The 17,337-nt window shown below is 51.0% G+C and overlaps 1 protein-coding gene across 4 annotated transcripts in view; it reads left to right on the top strand.

Annotated features, from left to right (window-relative positions):
* ALDH3A2 (aldehyde dehydrogenase 3 family member A2) overlaps positions 1-17,337 on the top strand; it is a 42,458-nt gene that overhangs the window by 13,975 nt on the left and 11,146 nt on the right. For all 4 annotated transcript variants that reach the window (XM_053568612.1, XM_053568611.1, XM_053568609.1 and 1 more), the window contains exons 7-9: positions 1,925-2,066; positions 4,011-4,177; positions 6,013-6,112. In XM_053568612.1, the coding sequence (XP_053424587.1) occupies positions 1,925-2,066; positions 4,011-4,177; positions 6,013-6,112 (409 nt within the window). The remainder of the gene's footprint in view (positions 1-1,924; positions 2,067-4,010; positions 4,178-6,012; positions 6,113-17,337) is intronic.

The raw sequence follows: 17,337 nt of genomic DNA, 5'->3' as shown, positions 1-17,337 counted from the left end.
ACTACAGGCGCCCACTACAATGCCTATTTTTTGTTGTTATTGTTGTTGAGGTTGTCATTGTTGTTTAACTGGCCCAGCTTGGGTTCAAACCTGCCAGCCTCAATGTATGTGGCTGCTGCCGTAAACACTGTGCTGTGGGTGCCAACCCCCCTCTAAAGGTTCTGATTAGGGCTGTCTGAGGCCCCAGGTGATTCTGTGATGCGATCAGCATTGAATACTATTGTTGGTGACCCCAGAGTGAGGGTCCAGGAACATGAATTTTAGCAAGCTGCTGGAGTGATTCCTACCACCCAGACTTCAGAGTCACTCTTGGTGGAGGGTGTCTGAACAATCTTTTTTTTTTTTTTTTTTGTAGAGACAGAGTCTCACTTTATGGCCCTCGGTAGAGTGCCGTGGCCTCACACAGCTCACAGCAACCTCCAACTCCTGGGCTTAAGCGATTCTCTTGCCTCAGCCTCCCGAGTAGCTGGGACTACAGGCGCCCGCCACAATGCCCGGCTATTTTTTGGCTGCAGTTTGGCCGGGGCTGGGTTTGAACCCGCCACCCTCGGTATATGGGGCCGGCGCCTTACCGACTGAGCCACAGGCGCCGCCCGTGTCTGAACAATCTTGATTTTTCGTTTGAGATTGTAAATTGAGAGCCCTCACAAGGTTTTTTTTTTTTTTTTTTTTTTTTTGTAGAGACAGAGTCTCACTGTACTGCCCTCGGGTAGAGTGCCGTGGCGTCACACGGCTCACAGCAATCTCTAACTCTTGGGCTTACACGATTCTCCTGCCTCAGCCTCCCGAGCAGCTGGGACTACAGGCGCCCGCCACAACGCCCGGCTATTTTTTTGTTGCGTTTTGGCCGGGGCTGGGTTTGAACCCGCCACCCTCGGCATATGGGGCCGGCGCCCCACTCACTGAGCCATAGGCACCGCCCCCCTCACAAGGTTTTATTTTTTTTTTTTGTATTTTTTTTTTTTTTTTTTGTAGAGACAGAGTCTCACCTTATTGCCCTCGGTAGAGTGCCTTGGCGTCACACAGCTCACAGCAACCTCCAAATCCTTGGGCTTAGGCGATTCTCCTGCCTCAGCCTCCAGAGTAGCTGGGACTACAGGCGCCCGCCACAACGCCTGGCTATTTTTTTGGTGCAGTTTGGCCGGGGCTGGGTTTGAACCCGCCACCCTCAGCATATGGGGCCGGCGCCCTACCCGCTGAGCCACAGGCGCCACCCCCCTCACAAGGTTTTAAAGTGATGTAGCAATTCAGTAATTTTGTTTTTGTTTTATATAATTAATATCGATTATATGATGATTGAGGTTCTTCTACCTTGGTAATTTAACCAAAGCTGTATTTCAATTCTTTGATCAGTTTCACCATCATCTGTGACAGGTAGAAATACCAGTTCAGAGAAGATTAAAACAACAAAATAAAGTCAAGATTTGCAAACTTTCTTTGTAAAGGGCTAGATGGTAAATATTGCTATTTTAGGCTTTGCAGACCTAATAGGTTCTCTGCTGCAGCTACCCACCCACCTTACTGCAGGGGAGGAGAAGCTACAACCAGTGTGTAAATAAATGGGAAGCCCTGCTATAAAGACTTCTTTCCTCACATTCACTCTCACCTTCATCTCCTGGAAGGCCCATGGGTAAACCACAAGAGATCCATGGGACCCCCTGCCCTGCGGAAATGATAGATGTGTGTGTGTGTGTGCGCATGCGTGTACATGGGCTTTATCTTTTAGTCCTTGACCTGCCAAAAACCTTAAGCTTACTACCATTATACTGATGTTAAGTTACGGGGGGAGCAGGAGGAGTGGGTATTGGATTCTATGAGCATATAAAATTAGATCTGTTTGGGGGCATGCATGGATTTTGTATTTACTGAAGAAATTGAAATACGGGTCTTAGTAACATTTAAATGCTCCTATTGTTTTAAATAGGAATTTTATGGAGAAAATATAAAAGAGTCTCCTGATTATGAAAGGATAATCAATCTTCGTCATTTTAAGAGGATACTAAGCTTGCTAGAAGGACAAAAGATAGCTTTTGGCGGAGAGACTGATGAGGACACACGCTATATAGGTAACGGAGTTCTTTTCCTGTGGGACGATGGCAGTGTGGCAGTTTTTACTGATTGAGACTAACTGTTAAATACACAGCATTTAATTCATAAAGTCTTAAATGCTGCTTCTGGTATACGACTTTTGTTATAAGCTATTTTAAAATGTACATTTGTATACATGTTTAATAATAGCACAAGTATTGTACTAGTTTTCCATATTTACACATATACAATCTAATTGTTTTTCTTTCTAACAACCCTGAGAAACAGAACAGAACTTTGTATTTAGGATGAGAAAATAGCACAAAGAAGGGACTAGCTTTGCCGCTAATCTACACCTAGCCAGTGACAGTAGTAGTCTAAAATAAATTTTTTTTAATTTTTTTAACTAATTATTTATTTATTTACTTTTTTTTTGAGACAAGAGTCTCACTTTGTCCCCCTCAGTAGAGGTGTGGGATCATAGCTCACAGCAACCTCCAACTCCTGGGCTTAGGTGATCCTCTTGCCTCAGCCTCTTGAGTAGCTGGGACTACAGGCACCTGCCACAACACCACCAATTTTTTCATCTCTCTCTTCTCTTGTCTTCAGCATGTTGACTTGCTTACTTCTAGGCTAATCAATGACAAGAGGAAGGGTCTAGCCGGGTATGGTGGCTCACGCCTGTAATCCCTACATTCTAGGAGGCCAAGGCAAGTGAATCTCCTGAGTTCACAGATTCGAGACCCCCATCTCTAAAAAAAATAGCCAGGCATTGTTGTGGGCGCCTGTAGTCTCAGCTACTCAGGAAGCTGAGATAAGGGAATCACTTGAGCCCAAGAGTTTGAGGTTGCTGTGAGCTATGATGCCACGGCACTCTACCGAGGGTGACAAAAGTGAAATAGTCTCAAAAAAAAAAAAAAAGGAGGAAGGGGCTGTCTGATTAATTATAGACTAATTAGGACTTTCCCCTGACCTGGAGCTGGGATCACTTTACCTGATCACATGACTATGTAGAGGAGGTTAGATGCCCAGTGAAGATGTGGGCAGTGGGTCTGGGGCAGCAGTTTTCTTCTGGAGTGGTGCTGCAAAGAGCAGTCCTCAGCCACGTTGCCACAATAACCTGGTAGAAACTAGGGGTAAAGAAAAAGAGGCAACTTGTTATTGACAGTGTCTTCTCTTTTGGCTGACAATCCAGTTTGTTTATCAGATCTTTTTGAGTAACTACTAGTTGGTCATTTATGTTGGTCCTGATGCTGGGACATTCTGCACAGCCTCTTCAGTGTCCATCTTTTTTTTTTTTTTTTTTTGAGACAGTGTCTCAAGCTGTCACCCTGGGTAGAGGCCATGGCGTCATGGCTCACAGCAACCACCAACTTTTGGGCTTAAGCAATTCTCTTGCTTCAGCCTCCCAAGAAGCTGAGATTACAGGCACCTGCCACAACATCTGGCTATTTTTTTGTTGCAGTTGTCAGTGTTGTTTTTAGCAGGCCCGGGCCAGGTTCCAGCCCACCAGCCTCCGTGTTATGTGGCTGGCTTCCTAGCCGCTGAGCTACGGGCGCCGCCCTTCAGTGTCCGTCTTTATAGAGTTATAATAAGTGTCAATGAGATAATAGGCATGAAAGCACTGGAAGAAATAGTGCTGATTTAATTCACAGAGGGCTGTCTTTGCTCTCAGAATGAGCTGCCCACAGAAAGATGTTAAATATGTGAAGTGTGCATGTGGCTGTGAACAGGGTTAAATGTGAGCAAGATACAGCTGAGCATCTATCTTTCCTTCGGTTTGCACAGGAATCCCTCAGTTCACATGCTTTGGGCCCATTTAATATTTGCATGGTTCATCCACATGCTCAGGACTTTTCAGTAGCTTTGATGTGGGTGGGAGAAGGAAAGGAACGCACCGGTGATCCAATGAAAGAAATGTAAGATGAGGGTCCTGCATGTTTGTTTTCTACTTTAGCGTTTCATTTTCATTTTCCTTTCAGCTCCAACAATACTTACTGATGTTGATCCTGAAACCAAGGTGATGCAAGAAGAAATTTTTGGACCAGTTCTTCCAATAGTGCCTGTGAAAAATGTAGATGAAGCCATAAATTTCATAAATGAACGTGAAAAGCCCCTGGCTCTCTATGTATTTTCTCATAACTCTAAGGTAAGATTTGTAGAGGATAGCTCACTATCACAGGCAGCTGTCATCAGAGTTCATCAGTGAAGACTGTCTGCCTAGATTCCTGTCTTAGGTAATGAGGCACTGGGGTTATCATTGCATGTACTCCCTGGGGTTAGGGAGCCTGAGGGGACCTGAGCCTGTAGGGGCGAGTATTACAAGATTTTTGACTCACAGACAACTCCCGTACTTAGTATAACTGGATGACTTATACGTACCAGCATTAAATGCCTTTCTGATATTAATACACAGGGCACCCCATCATCTAAATGCCATTCACATCCACTCATACAGGGCTGTGTGGGACAAAGACTCTTGGCACTGCCATGTAAATGGTTGCGACATCGTGGATTTCAGTTTCCCACCTACGTTACTTTATCGTTAGAGTGTTGGAGCCACATTACCCGGTGGAGCAGCTTTGCCACTTTCCTGCATGGCTCAGTCACATCACTAGGTGACTGGCTGCTGTTAAGGGACAGTGGTCTCACAGTGGCTAAGTAGATTCACGAGCCCTCTGAACAGGAAAAGTAGAAGGGGAAGATCGTACCAGTCAAGGTCTGAGGAGCTGTCAATGACCTGTAAGCGGTCATGTGGCATCTTCTGGAGCTTGGGATGCTATTGAAACACAGATAGCTACAGGGGTTTGACACGAGACCAAATGTGGAGCCCAGGAATGACTGGGTTATTGACAAAACAATGGCTGGACATATAAAATGATCCCAAATGAGGGCGGCGCCTGTGGTTCAGTGAGTAGGGCACCGGCCCCGTATGCCGAGGGTGGCGGGTTCAAACCCAGCCCCGGCCAAACTGCAACAACAACAAAAAAATAGCCGGGCGTTGTGGTGGGCGCCTATAGTCCCAGCTACTAGGGAGGCTGAGGCAGGAGAATCGCCTAAGCCCAGGAGTTGGAGGTTGCTGTGAGCCGTGTGACGCCACGGCACTCTACCGAGGGCAATAAAGTGAAACTCTGTCTCTACAAAAAAAAAAAAATGATCCTAAATGCACTAAAAACTGAGGCAAAAGGATCGCTTGAGCCCAAGAGTTGGAGGTTGCTGTCAGCTATGATGCCATGGCACTCTACCCAGGGCGACAACTTGAGACTCTGTCTCCAAAAAAATAAACTAAAAATAAAATGACCCTGAAGATGTTGTGGGCAAGAAGGAACCTTGAAGCCTGAATCTGCCCACCAGGGTGCAGCTCGGTGTGGAGCACTTCCTGGCCTTGGGTCACCTGAGGTCACTGCAGTCCAGGCTTGGCAGTTGCCATGAAGAGCTCTCAAGGGTTTATTGGCACCCAGCTGGGGTGACATTTGCTAGTCACATGTCCTGGTGCCTTCTTGGGTCTTAAGCCAACCAACAATTTCTTTCTTTTTTTTTTTTTTTCCAAGTACCAATGAAATCCTTCAACAATTTATTTCTTAAAAAATAAGATGCTCAGTCTAAACTCTTAAATGCTTTTGCATTTCATAAAGACCAAATAATACCTAGTAATAACATGCTGTAATTTAGAGCAGAGACTGAGATAATTTTTAAAGACTAGAACAGTCCAAATTATCCCTGGTAAGCACAGAACCTTTTGCTGCTGTTTGGGGGACTAAGGTTTAGGCTGCCTTCCACAGTACACAGTGCATCTGAAAAGTTAGATGTCTGTCATGTTTGGCGAATTAGCCACAGTTTAGATTATCAGTCTGGCGCAGTTCCCCAAACTTGAGAACTCCCATTGACACAAAGCCGGAATGTGCATCCCTAGAGCACAGAGCCCTCCACAGCGTTCTGTAAGGCGCAGTGTCACTGACCTGGATGCCTCGGGTCTGTTCTCAGCTCATCAAACGGATGATTGACGAGACGTCCAGTGGTGGTGTCACAGGCAATGATGTCATCATGCACTTCATACTCAATTCTCTCCCCTTCGGAGGAGTGGGTGAGTATTACTTTGTCCTGCTCATAGAGAATATTGCAAAAGCAGTGCCATTTTACAAGTGATTTGTGCAAGCTACTAAGATAGATGGCTGCTGCTTATCTTAATTGTTCTCTCCTGAGAGGGGCCTTGACTGGCCACCCAGCCGACAGTGGTTTTCCTGCCTTGCCTGCCCCTCCAGTATGGGGTGAGTCTCTGTCCTTTCTGTCCTGAGTAGCATTGACCACAGCTATAATTACTTTGTTTACTTTTTAGTTGTTGTTGTTGAGACAGAGCCTCAAGCTGTCCCCCTGGGTAGAGTGCTGTGGCATCACAGCTCACAGCAACCTCCAAATCCTGGGCTCAAGCAAGTCTCCTGCCTCCGCCTCCCAAGTAGCTGGGACCACAGGCGCCCGCCACAACGCCTGGCTATTTTTTGGTTGCAGTCATCATTGTTGTTTGGCGGGCCCAGGCTGGATTCGAACCTGCCAGCTCAGGTGTATGTGGCTGGCGCTTTAGCTGCTTGAGCCACAGGCGCTGAGCCTTTGTTTACTTCATTGATTTACTTGTTGATTGTCCTTCTGTGAGATTTGGGAGCTGAGAATCAAGTCTCAAATTATTAAGATCTTTTTCTCTCTCTTTTTCAAATGAGGTACTGAATGAAAGGTTCAGAATGCCAGAGAACAGGTAGCAATCAAAGGGCTTTCTAATGTCCCTTGTGTTCTGCTCAAGGTGGCATTAAGTGGTAACCAGTTCTCACCTGGCACTGGTTCTTCAACCTGCTGTGGGAGAAGCAGCCTCTGCTTGAATTGTTTTGTGGTTTGAGTAGAGTGAGACGCCCCATTTTGTAGAGAGATGGGCACAAAGAAATTTATTCTCAGCAAAGCTTTGTGGACCCAGCCTGATCCTCATGGTTCCCTTTGGAATATGACCTGCCTCCCTCACCCATACCTGGGATGACTGACGTAACTTCTCATTTCTCCTTTGGACCTGGGTAGGGAGCTTCTCTGCTGTCTAATAGAGGTAGTACAAAATAACCAACGAGTAAAAGTTCTCATAACAAAAAGCAAACTATAAAAGCAATAGTCTGGGGTGGTGCCTATGGCTCAGTGAGGAGGGTGCCTTCCCCATATACTGAGGGGGCGGGTTCGAACCCAGCCCCGGACAAACTGCAACAAAAAAATAGTCAGGCATTGTGGCAGGTGCCTGTGGTCCCAGCTACTGGGGAAGCTGAGACAAGAGAATAGCCTAGCCCAAGAGCTGGAGGTTGCTGTGAGCTGTGATACCACGGTACTCTACCGAGGGTGACAAAGTGAGACTCTCACTAAAGAAGAGGGGGTCGAGCTGATGGAATGAAAGAGGATGCCTCTGGGGAGTTTGGCTGGAGTAACTATAGTTTTATAGCCAAATACTTACATTAGACTCTGTTGTCTCTAGTCCTCAGAGGATCTTGGCTCCGTGCTTCTGCAGCCATCACTTCTGTAGTTATTCCACATGATGTCACCAGTGCCCCATAAATGCAGAATCTATGTGACCTGGGTTCAGTTTCTGTCTTACTTGACGAGCATAAAGTCATTGGCCATACCCTCTTCTTTAAAACAAACCTTTTCCCCCCTAAATGCAAATGGAATATGAGCTTTTTAAGAAAACTTGGAACGCCACTTAATAAGCATGATGTAAGGGTATATGGCACACTTCTTAGGTGCCAGGCAAAACTCTGAGAGGTACTGTAACAAATATTGCAAATATTGTAACCTAGTTTAAAAAGCAAAAGAAAGTAAACTTGGGAAAGAGGAGTCAAAAAAATGAGCATTCACTCATTTTACCTCTGGGATTCTGCCCTTATGGGGCACTGGTGACATCATGTGGGGTAACTACAGAGGTGATGGCTGCAGTAACACAGCAAGAGCCATTACCCATAACCCCTAACTGTAAATATAACTGCTGTAGGCCAGGTGCAGTCGCTCACACCTGTAATCCTAGTGCTCTGGGAGGCCATGAAAGGAGAATCACTAGAGGCCAGGAATTTGAGACCTGGACAACATAGCAAGACCCCATCTACAAAAAAAAAAATTTTGTTTTTGAGACTGAGTCTCAAGCTGTCACCCTGGGTAGAGTGCTGTGACATCACAGTTCACAGCAACCTCAAACTCTTGGGCTTAAGTGATTCTCTTGCCCCAGCTTCCCTAGTAGCTGGGACTAAGGTATACCTCACCACAGTGCTCAGCTATTATTATTATTATTATTTTTATTGTTTTAGTTGTCATTGTTGTTTAGCAGGCCCGGGCTGGGTTCAGAGCCGCCAGCCTTGGTGTATATGGCCAGTGCCCTACCCACTGAGCTACGGGCGCCACCCCATCTACAAAAATTTTTTGTAGAAATTTTCTAACCCCAGTGAGAACGCCCACATCACACAGTCCCAAAGCAAGTTGCTGGCGTGGATGCAGAGAGAAGGGAACGCTCATGCACTGTTGGCAGAGCTGCAAACTAGTATAGCCTCTATGGAAAGTACGGAGATTCCTCCAGGAGCTAAAAGTAGACCCACCATTGACCTTGCAATTCCATTACTAGGCATTTTACCCAAATGAAAAGAAAACATTCTACCATGGAGGAATTTGCACTAGAATGTTCGTAGATGCTTAGTTCACAGTCACAAAGATGTGGATGGAGACAACCCCCAAGTGCCATGAATGGATTAACAAACTGTGGTGTATGTATGTCATGGAAAACTATTCATCCCTAAAAAAGATGGAGGTTTTGCAACCTTTTAAACAAACTGGATGGATTTGAAGAATATTCTCCTAAGTAAAATATCACAAAATTGGACAAATAAGCATTTCATGCACTCAATACCAATTTGAAAATTGGAAATTAACAGTGATAGACACAACCAGACTTAGTGGCTCACACGGGTGATCCTCGCACTCTGGGAGGCTGAGGCAGGACGATCACTTGAGATGAGGAGTTGGAGACCTGACTAAGAGACAAACTCTCTACTAAAAAATAGAAAAAAACTAGCCCATGTAGTGGTTCATGTCTGTAGCCCAGCTACTTGAGAGGCCGAGGCAAGAGAGTTTGAGGTTGCTGTGAGCTAGGCTGATGCCATGCCACTCTAGCCTGGGCAACAGAGTGAGACTTTTTTTTTTTTTTGTAGACTGTCTCATTTTATTGCTCTTAGCAGAGTGCCGTGGCGTCACACAGCTCACAGCATCCTCCAACTCCTGGGCTTAGGTGATTCTCTTGCCTCAGCCTCCCGAGCAGCTGGGACTACAGGCACCCGCCACAAGGCCCAGCTATTTTTTTGTTGCAGTTTGGCCGGGGCTGGGTTTGGACCCACCACCCTTGGTATATGGGCCAGCACACTACTCACTAAGCCATGGGGGCTGCCTGAGACTTTTTTTTTTGTTGGGGAGGAGGGGAGACAATGGCAGACCCATACCAGAGAAATCTCAATAAATTGTAAATGGGGGCGGACAGGAGGGGGTTCAGTAGCTTCTCACCCGGTGGGTACAGTGCGAGGGTATGGGGCATACTTCCTGGGTGTAGGACACAACTACAATTCTTGACTTTTACTTGTCATGTGTAAATTATATAACCTAATGGTTTGTACCCTCAAATTAATGTGAAATATTTTTTTAAATGGGGACAAAAAGGAAGTAGCCGTATGTGGCAGTACATGCCTATAGTCCAGTTTACTCAGGAGGCTGAGGTGAGAGGGTCACTTGAGCCCAAGAGTTATAGGTTACAGTGACCTGTGATGACACCTCTGCACTCCAGCCAGGGGGACAGAGCAAGACCTTGTGTATACACAAACCTTGTGTGTGTCTTGCACTTATATGTACACACGTGTACATAGATGCTTGAATATTCTATTCAGAATGGCATTGTGTTGTATATTTGTTTTCTATTCTATATGTGACAGGATAGTGTGACATTTGCCATGTCAGTATGTTTGCATGTCATGATTTTAGTAATTGCATATGAATGTGTCACATTTATGTAACCAATTCCCTGTATTAGATTTTTGTTATTTTAATTTTTTTCTTTTCTTATTTTTTCTTTTTTATTTTTTTGATAAAGTGTCACTATGTTACCCTCAGTAGAGTCCTGTGGTATCACAGCTCACAGCAAACTCAAACTCTTAGGCTTAATCGATTCTCTTCCCTCAACCTCCCAAGTACCTGGGACTACAGGCGCCCACCACAATACCCAGCTATTTTTGGTTACAGTTGTTATTGTTGTTTAGCAGGCCTGGGCCGGGCTCAAACCTGCCAGCCTCAGTGTATGTGGCTGGTGCCCTAACCACTGAGCTGCGGGCACCAAGCCTATTTCAAATTTTTTTGATAGTATAGTTCTTACCAATTTTTATGTACTCTCTGATTATTTCTTTAGGAAAAATTTCTGGAAATATAATTACAGTGTTAAAAGGGCTTATACATATTTTTTCAAAATGAAAATGCTTTTTTCTTCTAATTCTTGTTTTTTTTTTTTTGTTTGTTTTTTTTTTTTAGCCGGGGCTGGGTTTGAACCCGCCACCTCTGGCATATGGGACCGGCACCCTACTCCTTGTTTTCTTCTAATTCTTATGTATTATAGACTCAGTGGCAAAAAGTCCAAACAATTAAACTACAAAGAATTATAAGGATAAACATAATAATCTCCCAGGCATAAACATTACTGTGGCATGGAGTTGGGTTTTTCTTTGGAGAGGTTCCCCTTAAGGCTTTGATACATATCGCCACGTACCTGAGCCACTTGGGAATGCCAGCTTCCCTTACGCGGTGGTGTGGTGGTCGGTGATACTGTAGTGTCCCATGACTGAATTAGTAGACGAAGGGTCTCATTTTCCTTTGTGCTCCTTTGATTATTTTGAGTCTGAACTTTCTTAGTTTTCTTATGGCTTTGCCGTCTGTAGCGTTCCTTGACGTTTGGGCTGTGTTCCCCTCCCTTATTGGTATGCAGATGGCCTTTTTTTTACATCTGAAAATTATTCCTTAGTTCTGTTTATAACAAATATCTCTTTCCAGATTATAATTTTTCTTTTAATTTTATCTATGATTCGAAATTTTTTTTTTTTTTCTTCTTTTTTTTTTTTTTTTTTTTTTTTTGGCCGGGGCTGGGCTTGAACCCGCCACCTCCGGCATATGGGACCGGCGCCCTACCCGTTGAGCCACAGGCGCCGCCCCATGATTCGAAATTTTTATATAGTCAGACCTGTGAGACTTTGTTTTATGGCTTCTAATTTGGAAGGCAGGCTTAGCAAAGTCTTCCCTACTTCAGTTTTATATGAATATCTATGTATTTCTTTAAATTTTCTAATCTTTTTTTACCCTTAACCATGGAATTTATTTTATAAAGTTGCATAATAGAAGCATCTTTTTTTTTCCAAACAATAATAAACCAATTATGCTGACACCATATTTTTTCTTTTTTTTTTGAATAATTGTCTTTATCCCATCTATACGCAATAAAAACACATGGTTGGGTCATTCTTAGGATCTTCTCATGGTTTTCATTGTTACTGTATTTTTCTTTTTTTTTCTTTCTTTTTTGGTTTTTGGCTGGGGCTAGGTTTGAACCTGCCACCTCCGGCATATGGGACCAGCGCCCTACTCCTTGAGCCACAGGCGCCGCCCTATTATTGTATTTTTCAAAGACACAAGTTCTGTTTCTTGTCACCCAAGCTTGTATGCAGTGATGGGATCATAGGTTATTATACCTTCACACTCCTGGGCTCACACAACCCTCCTAACATGGCCTCCCGGGCGGCACCTGTGCATACCACACCTAATACTTCACCCCTCCCCTTCAAAAAAGAAAAAAACAAGAACAGAAAAAAATGTCTTTAAAATGTAGACTCTTAATGGGAACATGGTATCTTTTTATTTATGTAATTTTAATTGTTATATATCCTTCAATAAATCCTTGTAGTTTCCTTCATATTAGTTCTTTACCTTTACTTTTCATTTTATTTTTAAGTTTTTTGTTTGTTTTTGAGACAGAGTCTCACTTTGTTGCCCTGGGTAGAGTGCCGTGGTGTCACATCTCATAGCAACATCAAACTCTTGAGGTCAAAAGATCCTCTTGCCTCAGCCTCCCGAATAGCTGATACCACAGACTACAGGCACCTGCCACAACACCCAGCTAGTTTTAGAGACGAGGTCTCACTCTGGCTCAGGCTGGTCTGGAACTGGTGAGCTTAGGCAATCCACCGGCCTTGGCCTCTCAGAATGCTAGGATTCCAGGTTTGAGCCACCGCGTCCAGCTTACTTTTAAAGTATTTTCCACCCAATTTTTCTTCCTTCAGATTGTCATAATATATTCCCAGTACATTGCTACCTTGGTCATGTCTCTGGCTGGCCTGCTCATGCCCTGCCCTCTCTCAATGACAGCCTTGCTCAAGGTCTTGTCCTGGGTGTCCCCTCACATCATGCCTGCTTCCTGAATGGTCCTTCCTGCAGCCTGGCCTGGAAAACTTCCCCCTGCCTCGCCTATCTCCCTGCCTCCCCACCTCCCCTGCCTCCCTGCCTCCTGCCTACCCTATCTCCCTACCTACCCTGCTTCCCTGCCTCCCTGCCTCCCTGCCTCCCTGCCTACCCTGCCTCCCTGCCTCCCTGTCTCCCTGCCTACCCTGCCTCCCTGCCTCCCTGCCTACCCTGTCTCCCTGCCTCCCTGCCTACCCTGTCTACCCTGTCTCCCTGCCTACCCTGTCTCCCTGCCTACCCTGCCTCCCTGCCTCCCTGTCTACCCTGTCTCCCTGCCTACCCTGCCTACCCTGTCTCCCTGCCTACCCTGCCTACCCTGTCTCCCTGCCTCCCTGCCTCCCTGCCTACCCTGTCTCCCTGTCTACCCTGTCTCCCTGCCTACCCTGTCTCCCTGCCTACCCTGCCTCCCTGCCTCCCTGTCTACCCTGTCTCCCTGCCTCCCTGCCTAACCTGTCTCCCTGCCTCCCTGCCTCCCTGTCTCCCTGCCTCCCTGCCTACCCTGCCTCCCTTGCCTCCCTGCCTCCCTGTCTACCCTGTCTCCCTGCCTACCCTGCCTACCCTGTCTCCCTGCCTCCCTGCCTACCCTGCCTCCCTTGCCTCCCTGCCTCCCTGTCTACCCTGTCTCCCTGCCTACCCTGCCTACCCTGCCTCCCTGTCTCCCTGCCTACCTGCCTCCCTGCCTCCCTGCCTACCCTGTCTCCCTGCCTCCCTGCCTAACCTGTCTCCCTGCCTCCCTGCCTCCCTGTCTCCCTGCCTACCCTGCCTCCCTGCCTACCCTGTCTCCCTGCCTCCCTGCCTCCCTGCCTACCCTGTCTCCCTGCCTCCCTGCCTCCCTGCCTAACCTGTCTCCCTGCCTCCCTGCCTCCCTGTCTCCCTGCCTACCCTGCCTCCCTGCCTACCCTGTCTCCCTGCCTCCCTGTCTCCCTGCCTACCCTGCCTCCCTGCCTACCCTGTCTCCCTGCCTCCCTGCCTCCCTGCCTACCCTGTCTCCCTGCCTCCCTGCCTACCCTGCCTACCCTGCCTCCCTGCCTACCCTGTCTCCCTGCCTCCCCACCTCCCCTGCCTCCCTGCCTCCTGCCTACCCTATCTCCCTACCTACCCTGCTTCCCTGTCTCCCTGCCTCCCTGCCTCCCTGTCTCCCTGCCTACCCTGCCTCCCTGCCTCCCTGCCTACCCTGTCTCCCTGCCTCCCTGCCTCCCTGCCTACCCTGTCTCCCTGCCTCCCTGCCTCCCTGCCTACCCTGTCTCCCTGCCTCCCTGCCTCCCTGCCTACCCTGTCTCCCTGCCTCCCTGCCTACCCTTTCTCCCTGCCTCCCTGCCTCCCTGTCTCCCTGCCTACCCTGCCTGCCCTGCCTACCCTGCCTCCCTGCCTACCCTGCCTCCCTGCCTCCCTGCCTACCCTGTCTCCCTGCCTCCCTGCCTACCCTGCCTCCCTACCTACCCTGTCTCCCTGCCTCCCTGCCTACACTGTCTCCCTGCCTCCCTGCCTACCCTGCCTCCCTGCCTCCCTGCCTACCCTGCCTCCCTGCCTCCCTGCCTACCCTGTCTCCCTGCCTACCCTGTCTCCCTGCCTACCCTGCCTACCCTGTCTCCCTGTCTCCCTGCCTACCCTGCCTACCCTGCCTCCCTGCCTCCCTGCCTACCCTGCCTCCCTGCCTCCCTGCCTACCCTGTCTCCCTGCCTACCCTGTCTCCCTGCCTCCCTGTCTCCCTGCCTACCCTGTCTCCCTGCCTCCCTGCCTACCCTGCCTACCCTGCCTCCCTGCCTACCCTGTCTCCCTGCCTACCCTGTCTCCCTGCCCACCCTGCCTCCCTGTCTCCCTGCCTACCCTGTCTCCCTGCCTACCCTGCCTCCCTGCCTACCCTGCCTCCCTGTCTCCCTGCCTACCCTGCCTCCCTGTCTCCCTGCCTACCCTGCCTCCCTGTCTCCCTGCCTACCCTGCCTCCCTGCCTCCCTGCCTACCCTGTCTCCCTGCCTCCCTGTCTCCCTGCCTACCCTGTCTCCCTGCCTCCCTGCCTACCCTGTCTCCCTGCCTCCCTGCCTCCCTGTCTCCCTGCCTACCCTGTCTCCCTGCCTACCCTGCCTCCCTGCCTCCCTGCCTACCCTGTCGCCCTGCCTACCCTGCCTCCCTGTCTCCCTGCCTACCCTGCCTCCCTGTCTCCCTGCCTACCCTGCCTCCCTGCCTACCCTGTCTCCCTGCCTCCCTACCTCCCTGTCTCCCTGCCTACCCTGCCTCCCTGTCTCCCTGCCTCCCTGTCTCCCTGTCTCCCTGCCTACCCTGCCTACCCTGTCTCCCTGCCTCCCTGTCTCCCTGCCTCCCTGCCTCCCTGCCTACCCTGCCTACCCTGTCTCCCTGTCTCCCTGCCTACCCTGCCTACCCTGTCTCCCTGCCTCCCTGCCTCCCTGCCTCCCTGCCTCCCTGCCTACCCTGCCTACCCTGCCTCCCTGTCTCCCTGCCTACCCTGCCTTCCCTGCCTACCCTGTCTCCCTGCCTCCCTGCCTCCCTGCCTACCCTGCCTCCCTTGCCTCCCTGCCTCCCTGTCTATCCTGTCTCCCTGCCTACCCTGCCTACCCTGTCTCCCTGCCTACCCTGCCTACCCTGCCTCCCTGTCTCCCTGCCTACCTGCCTCCCTGCCTCCCTGCCTACCCTGTCTCCCTGCCTCCCTGCCTAACCTGTCTCCCTGCCTCCCTGCCTCCCTGTCTCCCTGCCTACCCTGCCTCCCTGCCTACCCTGTCTCCCTGCCTCCCTGCCTCCCTGCCTACCCTGTCTCCCTGCCTCCCTGCCTCCCTGCCTAACCTGTCTCCCTGCCTCCCTGCCTCCCTGTCTCCCTGCCTACCCTGCCTCCCTGCCTACCCTGTCTCCCTGCCTCCCTGTCTCCCTGCCTACCCTGCCTCCCTGCCTACCCTGTCTCCCTGCCTCCCTGCCTCCCTGCCTACCCTGTCTCCCTGCCTCCCTGCCTCCCTGCCTACCCTGCCTACCCTGCCTCCCTGCCTACCTGCCTACCCTGTCTCCCTGCCTCCCCACCTCCCCTGCCTCCCTGCCTCCTGCCTACCCTATCTCCCTACCTACCCTGCTTCCCTGTCTCCCTGCCTCCCTGCCTCCCTGTCTCCCTGCCTACCCTGCCTCCCTGCCTCCCTGCCTACCCTGTCTCCCTGCCTCCCTGCCTCCCTGCCTACCCTGTCTCCCTGCCTCCCTGCCTCCCTGCCTACCCTGTCTCCCTGCCTCCCTGCCTACCCTGTCTCCCTGCCTCCCTGCCTACCCTTTCTCCCTGCCTCCCTGTCTCCCTGCCTACCCTGCCTGCCCTGCCTACCCTGCCTCCCTGCCTACCCTGCCTCCCTGCCTCCCTGCCTACCCTGTCTCCCTGCCTCCCTGCCTACCCTGCCTCCCTACCTACCCTGTCTCCCTGCCTCCCTGCCTACACTGTCTCCCTGCCTCCCTGCCTACCCTGCCTCCCTGCCTCCCTGCCTACCCTGCCTCCCTGCCTCCCTGCCTACCCTGTCTCCCTGCCTACCCTGTCTCCCTGCCTACCCTGCCTACCCTGTCTCCCTGTCTCCCTGCCTACCCTGCCTACCCTGCCTCCCTGCCTCCCTGCCTACCCTGCCTCCCTGCCTCCCTGCCTACCCTGTCTCCCTGCCTACCCTGTCTCCCTGCCTCCCTGTCTCCCTGCCTACCCTGTCTCCCTGCCTCCCTGCCTACCCTGCCTACCCTGCCTCCCTGCCTACCCTGTCTCCCTGCCTACCCTGTCTCCCTGCCCACCCTGCCTCCCTGTCTCCCTGCCTACCCTGTCTCCCTGCCTACCCTGCCTCCCTGCCTACCCTGCCTCCCTGTCTCCCTGCCTACCCTGCCTCCCTGTCTCCCTGCCTACCCTGCCTCCCTGTCTCCCTGCCTACCCTGCCTCCCTGCCTCCCTGCCTACCCTGTCTCCCTGCCTCCCTGTCTCCCTGCCTACCCTGTCTCCCTGCCTCCCTGCCTACCCTGTCTCCCTGCCTCCCTGCCTCCCTGTCTCCCTGCCTACCCTGTCTCCCTGCCTACCCTGCCTCCCTGCCTCCCTGCCTACCCTGTCGCCCTGCCTACCCTGCCTCCCTGTCTCCCTGCCTACCCTGCCTCCCTGTCTCCCTGCCTACCCTGCCTCCCTGCCTACCCTGTCTCCCTGCCTCCCTACCTCCCTGTCTCCCTGCCTACCCTGCCTCCCTGTCTCCCTGCCTCCCTGTCTCCCTGTCTCCCTGCCTACCCTGCCTACCCTGTCTCCCTGCCTCCCTGTCTCCCTGCCTCCCTGCCTCCCTGCCTACCCTGCCTACCCTGTCTCCCTGTCTCCCTGCCTACCCTGCCTACCCTGTCTCCCTGCCTCCCTGCCTCCCTGCCTCCCTGCCTCCCTGCCTACCCTGCCTACCCTGCCTCCCTGTCTCCCTGCCTACCCTGCCTTCCCTGCCTACCCTGTCTCCCTGCCTCCCTGCCTCCCTGCCTACCCTGCCTCCCTTGCCTCCCTGCCTCCCTGTCTATCCTGTCTCCCTGCCTACCCTGCCTACCCTGTCTCCCTGCCTACCCTGCCTACCCTGCCTCCCTGTCTCCCTGCCTACCTGCCTCCCTGCCTCCCTGCCTACCCTGTCTCCCTGCCTCCCTGCCTAACCTGTCTCCCTGCCTCCCTGCCTCCCTGTCTCCCTGCCTACCCTGCCTCCCTGCCTACCCTGTCTCCCTGCCTCCCTGCCTCCCTGCCTACCCTGTCTCCCTGCCTCCCTGCCTCCCTGCCTAACCTGTCTCCCTGCCT

This window comes from Nycticebus coucang, chromosome 18, assembly GCF_027406575.1.
Source record: "Nycticebus coucang isolate mNycCou1 chromosome 18, mNycCou1.pri, whole genome shotgun sequence".
Classification (NCBI taxonomy): domain Eukaryota; kingdom Metazoa; phylum Chordata; class Mammalia; order Primates; family Lorisidae; genus Nycticebus; species Nycticebus coucang.
This window is presented reverse-complemented; position numbering and strand designations above follow the sequence as displayed.